At 42.4% G+C, this 19,384-nt stretch overlaps 1 protein-coding gene across 1 annotated transcript; it reads left to right on the forward strand.

Moving 5' to 3' along the window:
• The first annotated feature begins 1,012 nt into the window (after positions 1-1,012).
• LOC106905440 (USP6 N-terminal-like protein) lies at positions 1,013-17,991 on the forward strand. The gene is made up of 14 exons (XM_014970290.2): positions 1,013-1,137; positions 5,649-5,722; positions 7,580-7,665; positions 7,746-7,785; positions 7,862-7,942; positions 8,967-9,074; positions 9,152-9,261; positions 10,331-10,379; positions 10,752-10,872; positions 11,637-11,731; positions 11,821-11,886; positions 13,415-13,514; positions 15,764-15,916; positions 15,990-17,991. Exons 2-14 carry the CDS (start codon positions 5,657-5,659, stop codon positions 16,517-16,519), a joined length of 1,605 nt encoding a protein of 534 aa, XP_014825776.1. The 5' UTR covers positions 1,013-1,137; positions 5,649-5,656; the 3' UTR covers positions 16,520-17,991.
• Positions 17,992-19,384: the final 1,393 nt, after the last annotated feature.

A 19,384-nucleotide genomic window follows, 5' to 3' on the forward strand; every position in this document is an offset into this window, starting at 1 on the left:
TGTGTAGATGCTCTTAGATTTCCTTCATCTGCTGTGCCAGAGAGCTGAACTGATGATATAAATAATGCTCATTACTATTTTTATATTTTTACACCAAATGTTTGGCCATAATGCATATAAAGCACAGAGGTGGAGGAATGATCATCTGGACTCATTTGGCAGCCACAAATAAAGTAAGAAATTACTTTTTTGTATCTGCAAATGAAAAGTTGCTCAGTTGTGGTAGAATAAACAACCCTGCAGAAAATGTTGACTTTTAAAAAGAAAACTTTTCTAAAAATCTGGTGGGCCGTTTCCACTCATGCTGAGAAGATCTGGATATATTACTTTTATTTCTGCTAATATTTCTAGCAGGATGAATTTAAAAGCTATTTTTTGTCAAACGTGAATTCTGTCCATTTCCTTGGTTTTCTATGGAAATCAGTGCAGCTGTAATCCAATATAATCAAAATAATTGTAGTTTAAAACACACCAGTTCAAACAAATTCAATGCATATTGCTAACTCATATATTGTCAAATTTCAATAATACAATTTTAACTTTTGAGACAATTATTAACCAATTTTGTCCAATTTTCAAATAAATACAGTCCAGTTTGTGTCAGCTACATCATAAAATCAGGTTTTCTGTGTTCTGTGGCTCTTTCTGATTTATGAAATTAATACTGTCGTCTTGTTACCTGTAGTTAGATCAGGAAGAAAGTGTGTTTTGTATAACGCTAACAGTTATTTTCTTGTTTTTATGCGGGATTTTGTTTAGGTATCGTTTCCCTCTCAGACCAGTTCCCGTTATTTCTCCTGTCCCTGCACTACCGCGTCTGTCCAGCAGATGGCAGCAGAGCTCCGACCCGCTCGGGCTGTTTGTTTTGAGTCGGAACTCTTCCAGGTTCTGTTTCTTTAAGGCCCGGACCGTTTCGGCTGGGATTCGGCTGCCGGTTGCCACGCCGCGGCGCCTGCTCAGTGCTCGGAACCGGGTCCCGGAGCCCCGCTCTCTGCGTGCGGTTGGACCGTCGGTCGGTGACCTTATGTGGGGGAGGCTTTTGTTTTCAACCCGCTGCAGGCTGCACTTTCACCGGAGGATGCCAGGACGAGCTGCGGCTTCTCCTGCACGGACAGCGCAGAAATCCACAGAAACACGGTGAGTGGGTTTGTTCCTGCGTGTTTTTATTCTTATCTATAATTAGAATAATCATAATAAAATAATAATAATCACGCGCGATGCTCGTCCACGGTCTCCCATCAGGCGATGTTCAACCCCAACTGCGGGTTTGTTTACCTCCAGAGAATAAACGCAGTGTTCCGGTTCCGAAGGTTCGGATCACGGTAATACCTGTCCGGATCTGTGAAAGCAGTCCGGACAGTGTTGAGGCATCACCGCCTGGTTCAGATGGAGGCAGCGGATCTCAGGCCTGACATCATCAGAACCAAAATATATGAGGCCAAAACGGAACCAGATTTAAAATATTTATCATTATAACCTGGACATGGATCATAATATATTAATCTGAGCAGATTATGATGGATTTTAACATAATTTCACAGCTGCAGGTCCAGATGAAGCTCCAAATTAAAATATGAACAAAACATTTTCATTTTCAGTGTCTGACATTAAATCAGACTAAAATGTTTCTGTTTTAGGTCAAATAGGATGAACTAAATCATTTCTATTTCCTACAATCCAGAGTAGTTATTTACTTTCTTCACATCCTACATTGATCTGTTCAAACAGCGGGAGGCCGTCCATCCATCACGCCGTTCAGGAAGGAGACGGTTCTGATGTGAAATCTTTAAATCCGCTCCAGAACCAAACCAGAAACCGATCATCTGATGGTGAATCTGGGAAGAGAAAATCATTGAATCCTGAACGGCCATCAGAGAAGAAGAGGCCGTTACACCAAAAGCAACATAAAAAACTACAGTTTGTAAATGTTGGAGTGTTTGGAGATGAAGTCCATCATTTGGAGGAAAAATGGGAACACCACCCCAACTGTGAAGCTCGGTGGTGGCAGCGTCATGCTGTGATGATTCAGTGAGGACAGGACTGAGTCATTCACAAATCAAAATGCATCATGAGGAGAACACATGTAAAACATTAAAATCCTACAGTTTATAAGGAAAACTGTTAAATATTGAGGGAATATTTGATTCTTCCTCAATATCAAATATCAGAAAAAGATTATTTTTCTTATTATTTCTTGTATTTGGCGTAATAACTGACCTAAAGTGAAAAAAAAAATCAGATTTAATCGCCGACATTGGGGAAAAATCTAAAAATATAAAATGTTTAAATATCTTGTTTCGGCTGCATTTCAGGCTAATTTAGAGATTTTATTTTGTCCAACACAATGAGCCCAATGAGACATTTAATGTCAGCAGATCCCTGAAGCCTTTATTGCTGTTCTGTTGGTGGATTGTTTTGGTTTGAGTTTGAAGGCAGGAAGTCCGGCCCAGAAGAACCGCGGCCTTCTGCTGGGCTGGTATCAGAAACTTTAAGGTTCTCATTTGTTCTTCAAAGGAAAGTTTTTATAGATTCAGATGCAGGATGTAAAAAAGCTCATTTCTGCTCTCATTTGATCCCAAACCCTGAGAGGATCTCCAGCCTGGTTTCTGTAGCGAGCGCCAGGCCTGGTTTGGTTTGTCGGCCGTCCAGGTGAAGGAGTGCCGTCCAGTCTCTCCCAGTTTGGGCCTCCACCCTTCAGACTGGGACTGCCGCCAGAACTCGTGTGCGATTTACTCCCAACCGCAGCAGCCGCCACCATATGCTTCAGATGACAACTTCCTCTGGGAGCTTTCAACAGCCAGACCTCAGTAGCAGCAGAACTGCTGCTTTGCTGCACGTTCAAACGCTCCTCTGCTGATGTATAAGCTATGAGATCATAACCGACGGAGGGAAGAGTGTGTTTCTTCTTTAGAAAACTTAAACTTATCTGTGTCTGATCTCATGCTCGGGGTCTTTCTGAACACCATCAGTTTAGGAAAGAACATCATGTAACCAACATGGCTGGAGAAAAATCTACCGACTCCAACCAGGAAGCGAAGCAGGAAGATTGACGACCCGTTAGGTTCTGTTCTGTCTTTTTTCATTCGAGCTGAAAATGTGAGTCTGACTGGATAAACTCTGGCCCAGTTTCCAGCTGCAGTTCGCCGTTTCCTCCTCATCATCGACATTCCTGTCGAGTTAATTTGGGATTTTAATGTGTTATTTTCACTGTTCTTTCTCCAGGAATGACTAAACATCAACTTCCATGGATCTGGGTGCAGAAGCTTTATTTATCCTCATATACAAGCTCAGATATTTAAATATTTGGGTAAATGTCTGTTAGCATCTCAACCAAACAAGCTCCTGGCATCGTTCTGTCTGCAGGAGAGTTTGTTTAAACTGTTGGTTTCCTGACTCGGGTCCGACTTTGAACATGTTTTAACAGGGCCAGAATCCCAGAATCGTAATGTTGACCTTTGTAATCCGGTCCAAAAGCAGGATATGATCCGTCCATGTTTCGGATCATCTTGCTGTAACGGCCAACTGGTACCAAGTCTCAACTTTAGACGATAAATTCCTGGAGTTAGTGACCACAGCCACCCCGAATACTTGAGATCTCATATAAAAACTCTGAGACATTCCCATTTTAATAGTTCAAACACAAAATCTGCCCTAATATGCATTAATACACTAGGTGGAAACCGATACAGTGGAAGCTTCTACCGTCTTTCCTTACCAGTTTTTTTGCACCAAGGATCAGACTCCTGGATTGGCTGCTTTGGAAACACCAGACAATCGCGTCTCAAGCAGCGTTGCTTATTGGTATTTCAGCTTCTCAAGCTGCATTTTCTTCCAAATACACTCTGCGGAAAAATCATTTGGAGTTAGGGAACCACAACTAGACGAAGGATCTGCTGTAGCTGCTGATCTGAAGAGGTGAAGACAAAAAACTGGGAGGTATTTGTCCTTCTTTAACCATCCACTTTGTGCAAACAGCTGCAAAGCATGATACAGCCACTGCCATGCTTGAAGGTTCACTTCCTGCTCTTTGGTTTGGATGCCTTAAACCCAGAAGCAGTCCGATCTTTGACCGTGAAGCTTTTCTGTTGAGGACGTTTGGCTTGTCCATGCAGACAGCGGCAGATTTTAGGTTCTTCTGTCTTGGCTGGTCCAAATGCAGCTGGTGGTTCCTGAACATCCTGTCCAGTTTCCATTGCTCTCAGGGAAGTGATTTGGGTCATTTTTCTGTACCCCAGCCTAGCATGTCCAGTGTCTTTACATTCTTACCTGAATAGTTTGAGTTGTTTGACCTGATGAGTTGTGTAGAAATAGCTCAGTTTTTTCTTTTCTAAGCTTCATTAGGTTTTCTTAAATTTCCTGTTTTGACCTTGTTTGTCAGTATATTGATGCAACAAACCAAATATGAGGCTAAATAAAAGACAAACCTTGAGACCTTAAGCATCAAGAAAGTAAAGGGACGATCTGATGGGATCCTGTCTGCCGGCCTGGCTGCTGATCATCACAGCTCTTTGTCTGTTTCTGCTCCTGCTGTGAGAAATGGAGCCTTTTGCTTTGTAATCCTGCTTTGGAGATATTCCTAATCCAGATGCTTTGTGTTCTGCAGAAAGCACAGATTACCCGAGCATGTCCTGCCTTTGTGTAGGTCCAGACGGATGATGTAGATCAAGCAGGATTAATAATCTCAAAGATATACATTTTTTAAGTTTAAGTACCAGCTAAACAAACCATGTAAAATCCAAAGTTTATTCTTCTGACACAACTTGGTGGTGTCCTTCGTGGTACTGATGTGAAATCCACAGATAGTTTTTCAGGCGCTAATCTACCATCAGAAGTCTTCCTGACTGGGATACAAGCAGACAGCTTGTAGAACCATATTTCTCATTGGGTGTTAGAACGGTGTGGGTTTCATTGTGAGCCTTTGTCATGCAGTTTGAACGTGTGTTTGGATCGCTGCTACATTTATGACCCAGTTTGGACCAAACTTCAGCTGTCGGACCGTTGGACCTCTGGTCCACTCAGACTGAAACCCTTTCCCAAGCGTTACCTTCACCCCTAATGCCATTTTGGCCCTGGGCCTTTTGACATCTCGTCTCAGAAGTACAGAAAATGTGTGTTTATGCTGCCAGGATTTCCGGTGCATGTCCTCAAGTGAATACTCAATCTCACAGCTTCGTTGGTCAGTAGTGGGACTGTTGAACAAAGCGTAAAGAGTCGGATGCAAGTGGTGTGTCTTGGCTTTAACAATAACGATGATTTGTTTAGTTAGACCACACTACAGCAACCAAACCCACTGGTGTGAACATAGCTAACCCTAAAGATCCTAAACCATCACCTTACGCTACCATGTTTGACTTGGTATGAGGCTCCAAACATTGATCTTTGTTGGCCAAACATCCCTAATTTGGTCTGATCTGTCCAGAGCACATCGTCCCAGAGGCGTTCCTTCTTCAGGCTCTTTCCTTTTACCATGACTGTATCGTTTTGCTACGCTAGCATGAATGTACATTACTGCGTTGATCTTCTGTGAAGTCATTACATTCAAAGCGTGCTTAAGTGGTTCCAGCTCATCCCGTTGGTCTGGACGCCAACAGTCGCCCACTCGTTGCTGCTCTCCGTCTCTAACTCGCTCTGCTCTCCTCTCTCTGCAGATATTGACATGAAGAAAGACATCGAGACTCTAATAGCAGAGGAACGGGCTGACATCATCTTAAAATATGCTACGGTGAGTCTCTACAGAACGAGCTTCCTGCAGATCTCCTGCTGCAGAGTTCAGAGAACTGGCTGGTTGGTTGTGGGAACACTGGGAACACTGGGAAGGATGGAAGCAGCACTTAAGATGTTTGTTTGTGAGCTGTGGTTGGTGCCTGAGTGGATGACAATAAACGAGTGGGAAGATTTGTGTTTGGCTGCCAAAGAGCTTTCATTATGCAACAGAGTGTTTGTGTCTGATGTTAGGATTATTGGAGAACAACAGATGATTTACATGGATCTTTACCTGCAGGAAAACCCAGTGATCCGGGTGAAACTCCTGCTGGTAGCAGATTCCCAGACTGTCCTCTCCAGAACCTGAATGCAGGTTTCCAGCCGTCTGGGTTCTGGGTTTAAGCTTCCTAAAGAAATGATGTTGACTTTTTAAAGAGTGGGAATCAATCTCCAGCTCTCTGTGTAACTGAATATACCGTTAGTTTGCTGACGTCTCTTTGATTTGACGGAACTTTAATTTAACAAAGTTCCTTCAGAACAGAAACTTTTTACTCTAAAGCAGCAGCAGGATTCCTGGAAAAGCCTGGAAAACTCTGGAATGTTATAATTTCACAGGTGGGAGTGGAATCCATCCATCCGTCAGTCGGTCGGCAGCTGGAGTTGTGTTTGTGTGTTTGTGGGTCACTGTTTCTCATTCGGTTTGCTCATAAGCTTCAGTCGTCTGCAGAGTCATCTGGTGAACCTCTGATTGGTTGATGGAAATGATTCCTCACAGCCTCCCATTAGGAAACGATCAGAAGTTTTTGTTTCATTCTAAGTTCAAAATATCAGGCCAGAGTGATTTGAAATGTTTTAAAGTTTTATTTATTTTAAAAACTGGTCCAGTTCTCATCGTCTGAGTATCACTGACTGCTGTCTAAAGCAGGTTAGCTACTGACTGCTCTCAGCTGCTCCAGACAACCCCTACTGAATAAAACCTACTCAGAAATCTGAGTTGGTTTTATTGTTTCATTCTGAGCATTAATCAGCTCAGCCTCTCTCTGCGGCTCCACAATATTTTTACTTCTCTCACTTTCATGATGCTGAGATCCCAACTCTTCCTCCTCCTCCTCCTCCTCCTCCTCCTCCTCCCCCTCCTCTTCTTCTCCCTGTTGTGTCAACACTCAAACCACTGAGAGGTTTTTTCTGACTCTCTGCTGCTTTAAGCAGATTCAACTCCATCTGATTTTACTTTTCTACATTCCTTTCTCCTCACTTTGTTTTCCTGACTAATTTCTTCTTGTTTTATTTTGAAAAGTTTCTCTTTTGTACGCTATATGTTACATGAATATTATTACAAATTGTTTATTTGTAATAATATCTGTAATAATTTCCAGATAAATTTACATTTCTGTAGACTGATGCAGCTGAGTGACGAGGACAAAAACATTTCAGTTTTTGCTGTTTTCATATCAAGTTTCTGACATGGAGTCTGTTACAGTGTAAATTAAAATATTTAAAAAATGTGAAATTTTGCACGTAAGTAAAAAAAAAGAAGTTGTATCCATATGTGCTGAACCCATCTGTGGTATTGTTTAGAAGTACAAACGTATTTCAGGATTAAAATGTCTAAATAAAACCCTTTAAACGTTTTTCAGCTTTAGATTTTATATTTTATTTAATCATCAGTCTGGTAGCTTCATGTAGACTTTATTGTTTGCTTATATTTCTAAGAAATATTATTTTTGACCCTATTCTTTAATCAGAAATGAACATCCTTATTCTAGTTGTATTTTAAACTCCTGGCTTTCTCTGTTGGCTGCAGCAGGATTCAACATGGCCGCCCTTCCTGTCTTCCTCTTCATGCCAGTAAATTTGTTTGGTTCTTTGATTGCAGGGCAGGCAGGGCGGCGTGGATATCGATCCCTGGGAAGATGCTGATTACAGCATCTATAAAGTCATCGACCGCTTCGGCTTCATGCAGTAAGTCATGCGGCCACTCGGTGGCGCTGTGAGCAGGATTTCCATTGGTTGTTGCCTGATGGTTTGTTTTTTCCCTGCAGTGAGAATGAGCTGCCGGCCCCAACAGTTCAAGAGGAGAAGGTGCAGACAGAAAACATTTCAAAGCTCAGGAATCAAACATGTTTGTGGTTTTGTTGACTTTCTTCTGTCTCCTCAGCGCAAGCAGCTGGAGATCGAGAGAGCAGAGAAATGGTTGAAGATGGTGAATAAATGGGACAAATACAAGAACAGCGACAAGGTGAGGCACCAATGGGATGCCATAGAGTCTGAAAATATGTTCAGACACGAGTCAGAACAGACAGACTTCCTGTTCCAGGACCTCTGAAAACGTGAATTGTGTCAAATCCAGCTAAACTCACCAGGATTTCTGTCCAACAGAAGATCACAGCAGACTGTCACGACACCACAACACCAACATCCATGAGCCTGACATAATTCACTGCATGTCCTTGTATATATGGGAGGTTTTTGCACCTCCACCATCAGTTACAGTCTGACTGTGTGGGGAACATGTTAACAGTGTCCTAATCAAAGTAGCACCAGCATCAGAGTTTTCAGGTGCAAGGCTACCCAGAGCGTAATTTCATCAGATGCTGATGAAACCACACGGTTCCCCTCCAACATGGAGGTTTGTTCTCTGAAGATTTTGGGTTTGGAAAAGTTGGCTGTCAGAGTTTATCCACCAAATGTGTTTCCATCTTTGGAGCATTAACAGTTTTTTTTTTGGAAAAGCCAAAACCACCTCGAGCGACTAAAAACTTTTTGTCGTGTTAAATTGAGGAAGTTGTTTTCAGATTTGCCATTTTCTAACCGTGACTCAGAAAATGTTGGTGGAATAACAGCTGATGAATGTTAGCTTGGATGTTAGCATTGCCCCCTTCATGGTTTTCCACGGATCCCAGCATTCTGATTGGCTGCCACTAAATGCATTTTAAAACCCTCAGTAAACAGTGGAGCTGTGACGCTCCGTCTCCATCCTGCACACACAGGAGCGTTTATGTAAACCTGGAACATCAATAATCTGAACATAAAGCTGCACAGAAATCTAATCTGTTTTATAAAACATGCATTTTTGTACTGAATGTATTTTTACCCAGATTTTTTTCCTGAATGCTGCAGAAAGCATCTCTTTGCTGTGACGTTAATCATCTGATCTCTGTGTGACAGCGGCGCTGTCTGAATATGTTTCTGATGTGAGAGTTCAGCTGTGTCCCTGTGAAGCCGAGCGCCTGGCGCTGACTCAGTCTGCTCTCTGCTGCCAGATGGTGAAGCGGGTCTATAAGGGCATTCCTCTGCAGCTCCGCGGCCGGGCCTGGACGCTGCTGCTGGACGTGGAGCGGACCAAGAGGGAGAACCAGGGAAAATACGAGGTGAGGATTCATTTCTCTTCATTCGTTCATCAGATTTCATCATGTGACTGAGTTTGTTTTGCTGCTTTGCCTCTTAGAAAATGAAGGAGCAATCCCAACTGTGTTCCTCCGAGATCAAGCAGATCGACCTGGACATCAACAGAACCTTCCGGAACCACATCATGTTCATGGACCGCTTCGGGGTCAAGTGGGTTTCAGGCTGAAACTTTTGATTAAATAAAACTTTGGAGCGGTTCTGCTGAAAGGCCAGTCAGTGAGGAAGAGGCCAAAACAACACAAAGAGTCACTTTCAACGCTTTAAACGACCAAAACTTAATTTATTTATTAGGTTTATTTGATAGGGACACAGTAACAGACAGACTGAATAAAACATCATGGTGATTATAGCAAACAATTCATCTAAAAGCTGCCTCTGGAAGTGAAATAATAATAATATAAAATAATTAAACATTATATTAACAACATATGTAAAGTCATACGTACCTTAATTTACAGTGACAAGTAGGAAGTCAGGTAGAAAAGTCAAATAAAAGTTTTAACTTGTCATAACACCTGAATTAATTTGTGAAAATGATGCAGTCAGATGGATGGAAATATTAAATTATTTGCAATTACAAAGAATAAAATAATAAATGAGTGAAAAACACAAACATTGTTACAAAATAGAGAAAAGATACAGGCAGAAAGAAACAGTTTATCAGATTATTACATCGATCAGTTATTATTCCAGATTCTTCATTTAGTCTTATTAAAGGTAAAAGTTTTATTTTTCATCCACAGTTGTGTTTCTCATAACTTCGTTATTTTTGTCAATTTTTCCATCAATTTTTCTTCCAATTATTGTTTTATTTAATGTTTAAAATCAGTGAGACGTTTTTATGGTGATGCAGTTTCTCATCTAAAGGCTGCAGAGTGAAAATATTTCTGCAGGAAAAATGTCCAGTTTTTCTGTAGTGGATGAGAAATAAAGTTTTCACACCCCTTGAACTTCTGCACAATTTGTCACGTTTCAAACACACTTTGGGATTCAGACAGATCAACAGAAAGAAATGGTTAAGTGGAAGGAAGAAATGCACAAATAATACATCTGAAAAGTGTGGCCTGCATGTGCATGAATATTGCTGTTTTGTTGGTGCAGATAAACTGAAATGGAAACATTAGGAGAGAGTCTGTGTTTTTGTCTGAGGTTTGTAATAACGGTGATGGATGTATTTATGTTTGATCTCTGAAGTTTCCCTCTGCTCGCTCCTCCTCAGGCAGCAGTCTCTCTTCCACGTCCTCTCAGCATATTCAGTTTATAACACTGTAAGTAGCTGCTTTCCCTCCAGTTTAACCATGTTGGATGTGAAATGTGTGCAGGTTTTTCCTAACAGCCTGCTGACACGACACTCTGCTTCTCTGAAGAAAAAAATGTATTTTCTGCAGCAAACATCTCATGTTCTGCTCTGTTAATCAGCAGCTGCAGACGGGCTGATCGCTGAGGCTGGATTAGTTTACAGTTCAGAGCTTCAGTCTGGGAACAGAAAAGCAGAGAAACAGAGACAACGTCTTTAAATCTTACAGCGGATTTTATTTCTGCATGTTGACCTGAAGCTGAACCAGAACCAGAACAGCTCCAAGCCCTGCAGGACTGGAACATGTTCTGTTATTTTGGTCTGTGTTTTCTGTCTCCTGCAGGAGGTGAGCTACTGCCAGGGCATGAGTCAGATCGCCGCCCTGCTGCTGATGTACATGAACGAGGAGGACGCCTTCTGGGCGCTGTCGCAGCTGCTGACCAACGATCGGCACGCCATGCACGGTGAGCTGCAGAGCGCCGCAGGGCAAAATGTTTTCACCTGAAGACCTCCGTCTGCTGAGCATCCTTCAGTCTGCTGATTCTGGCTTGTGCTAAAACTCACAGTTCATGATTTTTACTAGTGGTTTAGAGGTGATTCTTGGCTTTTCCAGAAAAGAGTTACTGTACTTAATGGAAGATGGAAACAGATTTTATTAATAAGTTCTGATGTAGCAGACTTTCCCATCTGCTAGTGGATCTGTGGTAAGTTTCTGTTTGGTTTCTGTTTGAGGTCCAGGAGGTCTCCTGGACCTGTTGGAATGGTTCATGCTAGTTTGTAACCTCTGCTTCCTGTTTATTACAGCCATATGCAGCAACAACATCTCATAAAATTATGCTTTGCATCACCCGGTTCATTTGCTCCAAACCAGGAGGCAGAGATTTAGACCTTTGAGCTTGAAGTTTGAGAATCTCTCGTTGGCAGATACGACTTAATAAACTGGAGCTCTAAATGAAGACATAAAAAGTTTAAAAAACATTTTCTCAGCAGGGAAGCTTCATGTTCCTGTTCCAATCAGTTGACTGATGCATCATCTCTCCTTATATGGTCGCACATCCCACAGCTTCCATAAGAGTGAGAGAAAACACCAGAAAAGACCAATCGTGATTCTTTCTGTTAGCACTGTCAGGCTTTTTAAGTCATCTGTCATGAAAATGCTATAAAATTTGACCTTAGACTAAATAAAGTTAAATTAAATCTTCATTCTCTGCTCTGTCTCTGTTTCCAGGCTTCTTTGTTCCTGGATTCCCCAAACTTCACCGGTTCCAGGCTCATCATGACCAGATCCTTTCCAAACTCCTCCCGAAACTGAAGAAACACATGGTGAGCTCTCAGCGTTGCCGTGGAAACGACACGATGCTGAAGGATTTTGAGATTTCATCTGCTTCCTGCTCGTGTTTGTGGCTCTGCAGGACCGGGAGCAGATGTCTGCAGGGATCTACTGCACCAAATGGTTCATGCAGTGCTTCATCGACCGGGTGAGGAGCCTGTTGGGACCCGTCTGTCTCCATGACAATCAGATTAGATAACCTATCTGGATAATTTGCCAGCTTGCATCACAAACAGCTTCTCTGTTCAGCAGACTCAGGTTTTAACTAGACCGATCTTGAAAGGATTCAGGGTTTTATTTAATTCAGTCGCGTATGAATGAGTGAAATAAGCATTTCTTCCCCTACCAGCCTTCAGTACGAAGCACTAAGAAAATGTGCCATCTAGATAAAATGACCTGACCTCACCTAAGACGTTTTCAGGAGCAGCCATAATGTTTCCTCTTCTGTGTTTGGAGACGGAGGCTCTGATCTTCCAGTCCAAACAGGCAGAGCTGATTAAAAACATGTTGATGTTGGAATCTTCTGTCCACAGAACTTTCTCCTAAACCTCTGAATCATTAGGAAACCCAACGCAGGCCTGAACATGTTCATTTTACACAAACTGAATCACAACATTGGTGTTCAGCTGATCAGAAATGAACAAAGAGCTACAAGTTCTGGGCTCATTCCTCAGCCTGTTGTTTCATTATATGGAGATAAAATGGGGCCATAAATTTGTTTTAAAAAAAAAATTGGAAATGAAAAAAAAAAAAACATTCAAAATTTCAGAAAACTTCAAAAAAATATTGATACTGAAAACGAAAAAAAGATTTAAAACAAAAATTAATTTCTCTTAAAAGTTGAAAAAGAAAAATATTTAAAACTAAAAAACATATTTTTAAAAAGTTAAGACAAGAAGTTTCTGTAAATGATAAATTGATGAAATTCTGGTTCTGTTGGAGTTATGAAATATTTATTTTAATCAAAAACTTGCATACAGATTTTTAACATTTTATCGTTTTTTCTGAATTTGTGTTTTTTTGTCTTCCTGCATTAAAATGAAACTACAATTTTTTTTTATTTTGTTTGTAACAGGGGATGAAATACTTAGTTAATAAGGGTGTACTTACTTTTCTCCACTTTGACTCCAGCTCTGGTGTAATCTGTTTTGTGTTTTTGTGAGAAACTAAATCATTTTCTCGTTAAACACTGGTATTAATCACCAGTGAAAATTGCTGCAGACATACAGTATTATCAGCATCTTATTAGATTCAGTTAACAGATTTAAGAAGAGCGCCACCTATAGAGCCTTGCTCTGAATGCCAGTTTCTGTCGTGGAATAAAACCCTGGAGCCCAGCATCTCGTTCTGCTGAAACTGGACGCTCCTGCTCCTGATTTCAGATGATTTCAGCAGAAGAATCCTGGTGAAATCTGAGCCTGGCTCTGCAGTAGATGGGAGCATTAGGAGCTGTCAGCCTGCTCTGTTATTAGTCTGTGTGCCACAATCCTGTGGCGGTGATCTGGCGGGTTTCAGCCTCTGTCAGCACTTCTCCATCCTGCTGAGTCGCTCGGAGAACGCGCTGAGGTTTGGGACCCGGCCAGATGAACTTCCTGACTCGGACCAGCAGCGGAGGTGCAGACCTGGGGATGAAGCCGGAAACCTGGCAGTGACCCGTTGTGTTTGTGACCCTGCAGACGCCGTTCACCCTGACCCTTCGGCTGTGGGACATTTTCATCCTGGAGGGACAGCGGCTCCTCACCGCCATGTCCTACACCATCCTGAAGATACACAAGAGTAAAACCGTCAATCGTTTTCCACTCACACTGATTGTTCTGCACCACTGACACCATGACTCACTTCTATAAGGGAACCAAATCTAGTCTGTAGTTCAAAAGTGTTTTAACCTCCATTTTTTACATCTCAAGTTATCCATTTTTAAATTTCCAGATTTCTTTGTTCATTTGAGTCAAATTTTAAAGCAAAACCAAAACATTTAATATAAATTTATGAGAAATTGTTTTTAGCAGAGTTTAGTTCAAATAAGTAAATGGAGAAGAGGATGGATGGATGGATGCATGGATGGATGGATGGATGGATGGATGGATGGATGGATGGATGGATGGATGGATGGATGGATGGATGGACGGTTGGTTGGATGGATGGATGGATGGATGGATGGATGGATGGATGGATGGATGGATGGATGGATGAACGGATGGATGGACGGACGGACGGACGGTTGGATGGATGGATGGATGGATGGATGGATGGATGGATGGATGGTTGGATGGATGGATGGATGGACGGACGGATGGATGGATGGATGGATGGACGAACGGTTGGTTGGATGGATGAACGGATGGATGGATGGATGGACGGATGGATGGATGGATGAACGGTTGGTTGGATGGATGAACGGATAGATGGATGGATGGATGGATGGATGGATGGATGGATGGATGGATGGATGGTTGGTTGGTTGGATGTTGATTGGATGGTTGGTTGGTTGGTTGGGTGGTTGTTGGATGTTGGTTGGTTGGTTGGATGGATGGATGGATGGATGGATGGATGGATGGATGGATGGTTGGATGGATGGTTGGTTGGATGGATGTTGGTTGGATGGTTGTTGGCTGGTTGGTTGGTTGGTTAGATGGATGTTGGTTGGATGGTTGTTGGATGTTGATTGGATGATTGGTTGGTTGGTTGGATGGTTGTTGGATGTTGATTGGATGGTTGTTGGATGTTGATTGGATGATTGGTTGGTTGGTTGGATGGTTGTTGGATGTTGGTTGGTTGGTTGGTTGGATGGATGGATGGATGGATGGTTGGATGGATGTTGGTTGGATGGTTGTTGGCTGGTTGGTTGGTTGGTTAGATGGATGTTGGTTGGTTGGATGTTGGTTGGTTGGTTGGTTGGTTGTTGGATGTTGGTTGGTTGGTTGGTTGGATGGATGGTTGGATGTTGGTTGGTTGGTTGGTTGGTTAGATGGATGTTGGTTGGTTGGTTGGATGGTTGTTGGATGTTGGTTGGTTGGTTGGTTAGATGGAGGTTGGTTGGTTGGTTGGTTGGTTGGTTGGTTGGTTAGATGGATGTTGGTTGGTTGGTTGGTTGGTTGGTTGGTTGGTTGGTTGGTTAGATGGATGTTGGTTGGTTGGTTGGTTGGTTGGTTAGATGGATGTTGGTTGGATGGTTGTTTGGTTAGATGGATGTTGGTTGGATGGTTGGTTGGTTGGTTGGTTAGATGGATGTTGGTTGGTTGGTTGGTTAGATGGATGTTGGTTGGTTGGTTGGATGGTTGGTTGGTTAGATGGATGTTGGTTGGTTGGTTGGTTAGATGGATGTTGGTTGGTTGGTTGGATGGTTGTTGGATGTTGGTTGGTTGGTTGGTTAGATGGAGGTTGGTTGGATGGTTGGTTGGTTGGTTGGTTAGATGGATGTTGGTTGGTTGGTTGGATGGTTGTTGGATGTTGGTTGGTTGGTTGGTTAGATGGAGGTTGGTTGGTTGGTTGGTTAGATGGATGTTGGTTGGTTGGTTGGTTAGATGGATGTTGGTTGGTTGGTTGGTTGGTTAGATCGATGTTGGATGGTTGGTTGGATGGTTGTTGGATGTTGGTTGGTTGGTTGGTTAGATGGAGGTTGGTTGGTTGGTTGGTTGGTTGGTTGGTTAGATGGATGTTGGTTGGTTGGTTGGTTGGTTGGTTAGATGGATGTTGGATGGTTGGTTGGATGGTTGTTGGATGTTTGGTTGGATGGTTGTTGGATGGTTGGTTGGATGGTTGTTGGATGGTTGGTTGGATGTTGGTTGGATGCTGTTGCTGAGTAAATGTCACATATTTCAGGTTTTAGAACAAAGAACTGATGAAAACATTTGAGTCTCTGATCTTTTCCTCCTGAAATCCAGATGCTGATTTTCGGTTCTTCCAGTTCAGCTTCACATTTCATCCATCAGATTAAACTCTGGGTGAACTGATGACGTCCAGTTTCCAGCTGTTACTGGTGAAACTGGGAGGTTTAGTCCTGACCAGCTGTTTGTTCCTCGCAGAGCGGCTGCTGAAGATGTCTCTGGAGGAGCTGCGAGAGTTTCTTCAGGAGCGAATCGCTCAGACGTTCTTCCACAGTGACGACCTGATCATCGAGCAGCTGCAGGCCTCCATGATGGAGCTGAGGAAGATGAAGCTGGACCTTCCTCCTCCAGGTACAGCGTTGCACCTGAAGGTTCTCCAACTCCAGCTGAGTCTCTCTCACCTTTCTGTTCGGTCTGTTTCCAGGGAAACCAGAGGAGCTGCCTCAGAAGCCTCTGGGCCAGGAGCTGCCGGTCCTGCTCGGCCCGGTCCAGCCGTCCTCAGCCACTGGGTTCCCCAGAGCCGGCCTCAGTCTCCACATCATGTCCCATCAGCCGGACTCCATTTCCCCAGACCAGAGCCCCTCCAAGGACCCCAGGGATCTGGATGCGGTGGAGGAACAGGAGGCCCCGCTGCCCTCTCCAGACCCCGTCATCATCCACAGCCAGGTGCCTCTCACACCTGATGGCTCCCCACTGATGGGCCCGCCGCCTTACCGGCCCCCAGGGAGTCCAGGTCCATCGCTGCCAGGAGACCAGGACTGGGATCCAACCGGCCGGTCAGCATCTCCGGCTTTGGTTCTGGCTCAGTCTGAGTGCCTGTCTGAGTCAGAAAGTACTGAGGACCGAGACACGTCCCAGTTTCTGGACCAAGACTCAACTCTGTCCTCCACCAGGAGCACCGACCAGAACCAGAGTCGAGAAGCAGAGGAAAACCCGCCACCGAACGGTTCATGAGCAGCAGATTAGGGGTTAGAGGTCCAGTTTGGCTTGAATGTTTTATTTGGTTTCTGTGACAACGGAAAATGTTCTGTTTTAAGACTGAAGCGAGTTAGCATGCCACTCTCTGGCCTTCTCCAGGTAACCGTTCAGATGAACATGAAGACTCCAACTCGTCTCAGTCATCCCACAGAGTCGAACTCCAGACGGGCAGGTTCAGTCAGGAAACACCAAACGTAACGGCAGGGTCCTTATTTATCAGCTGTCTCAGCTTCCTGGGTGGTTTTATCTCTAAGCAGAACCCAAACATGTTCATATGGTAGAGAAACAACATAGTATTTAATACAAGCTAATGCTAAAGCGCTAACATTAATCTTGTTGATACTCATCATTTGTCAAAGATGAGCTAAAACATAGTATATCATCCTCAGGTTCAAATTTGTCAATACATGATTTATGGACAAATTTGTGCTTCATAATTTACCTGAAAACATAATTTAGGAAAAGCTAGGTGCACTAAAAATGTTCAAAGTTAGCAAATCCACAAAACATGGCTGATAGTGGAAGTTTGTGATAAAAGTTGGAGGATTTTGTCCTTCAGCTGAGAGACGCTGGGTGAATATGGATCCAGTTTGGCACCAGATCAGATTCCATCTGCGTCGGTCAGAAAATCCGACTTTGGAGTCTTCTCCCAGCTCCTGTTTGGACTTCTAGCTGGAATAAGTTCTGAAACTTCCCCCTTTACAACACTAATTACACTTTTCTAGATTTGTAAAGTTTTTGGTGACGTAGACCTGCTCAGTCTGCCTTTTTAAAAAACTGCTTTAGTCACAGTTTGTTTTTTATTTGTTGTATATAACAATGTCTGGATGCCTTATTTGGATCGGCTTCAGTTCTTCTGTGGACAACTTTCAGGTGTTGGACCAAACAGAACCTCTGTCTCAGTGAGCAGGCTCACTCTTCTGATTGTACACATGGAGCTAAACTATAAGGAAGTGTTTTTGTAGCTCACTTATTTATGGTTCGAACAGCAACTCTTTATTTTCTTCTTTAAGATTCAGTTTTATTTGTTGCATAATGGAAAAATTGATTTTGAGGTGATAAATTATTTTGTGTTAGAATTTGACAGTACTGTAGATCCAGGAGGCAAAACTGGGTTAAAGTGGCTCCTTTCTGTGATTAGAAATAAGGAAACACTGACATCTAGTGGTTGCTTTAGGTTTAGAGCGTCTCTAGTTGTAGATTAGCTAAAACTCTGGAAAGGTTTTTAGCTTTAAACTAAAATCAGGACTCAAATTTTGATGCTGTTAATTTCTAAGATATGAATATGTTTATGATATTTCACTAAATGATAGAACGTTAAATTGTCAGTCCAAGTCGCTTCAGTAGAACAGGTTCTTGGTCTTCACTGTCTTAAAAAATAGATCTTAATAAATAGGAACTGTTAAAAAATCAGATTCTGCAACAATACATCTTGTATATCCTTTGTCCTTTGAGTGTGTGACGTGTCTTTTTTTATTGTAAAACATTTATTACCGTCTACACTGAGGCCGTTTTGTCTCTACTGATCTTGATGCAAAAGCCTTGTGACCTTTCTGCTCTCTATCTGGACCTTGTCACAATTAGTTCCGGGTACCTTTTGGGGCCCCCAGAAAGGTGGAGAACTGGAGGCCAGAGGCCTGGAGTTCAGAGCCCCCCTTTAATTCAGCTAAACCTGTAGAGACGAGCTTTCAGTTGAACTGATGTAACGTAGGGTTTAGGAATCCCAGCAGATCCAGATGATTAAAGGCAATGGGGATTATATCTTTGGGATTTCATATTTGGTCACCATCATTTTCATCTTTGGTTAGCTTTGAACAGAGGAACCTGCAGTTTTTCATTTATCACAACATTTCTCACTTCATCTGAAAGTCTTATCTCTGGAATAGAAATGGTGTGATCATCATTAAAATGAGTTTGTATTTTTTTCAAGGAAAAATCCAGCAGTGACAACAGATGAAAGAAGAGAAGAAGTTTGTTTCATGAAAATGTATTCGTCCTGTTACATAAGCAAAAAGAAAAATAGCTCCTACTTTTTGAAATTTAATCCAAATATTTAAGAAACGGCTTTCTATTCGTACCAATATAGTGGACTACCGTTTAATAATTTTATTCAAACCAATAATTTTGGATTTCAACAATTTAAAAGTGAGCACGCAACTTCCGGTAGCCGCCACCGGAAGTGCCTTTGCTAGCTGCTGCTACCGCGGCGGTTGCTGTCTCTCCGGTAAACGGTTCAGCCACCTACGTGGGATTTCTCTTAACTTTTCTGCTTCGCTAACGAATGGCTTCAGAAACACACAACAAAACCATCAGCTAAACGTGGCTGTAACATTTACCTTCACTCAGTCTGTTCTCTTTAGCTTTAGCTAGTTGATCTCTTCCTCTTTAGAACCTGAAACTGAATGTTTATGTGCTGTTTAATAACTAGCATCAATTGGACTGAGTTGAAATGATTTCTATTTTTTTGTAAAGTGCCTCATGTTACAAATTGGTGCTGTGAATAAATAAATGTGTTTGTGTACCAGAGTGACTGCTGAATGTGGAAAGCGGAGCTGGTGCTTCACATAAATCAGCTTCAGGAGGAAAATCAGCAGCTTTTCTACAACTTCTGTTCATCTCAAGCTGATTTGGCAGCTTTGAATGTGAGACAAAAACTGATGAAGGAAAAATGTCAGAGAAACAAAGCTTAAAGTTGAAGGAACAACTCAAACTGGATGAAGACATTGACTGTATTAAAATAACAGCGCTCCATAAATGGGGAAAAATATCCACAACAAACAACTTCAGATGGAATTAAATGTGGAAAATGGAACAATTAAAGCATTTTTGTCCTTCAGATGA

This window comes from Poecilia mexicana, unplaced genomic scaffold, assembly GCF_051168715.1.
Source record: "Poecilia mexicana isolate PSO_F unplaced genomic scaffold, ASM5116871v1 scaffold_3, whole genome shotgun sequence".
Taxonomy (NCBI): Eukaryota; Metazoa; Chordata; class Actinopteri; order Cyprinodontiformes; family Poeciliidae; genus Poecilia; species Poecilia mexicana.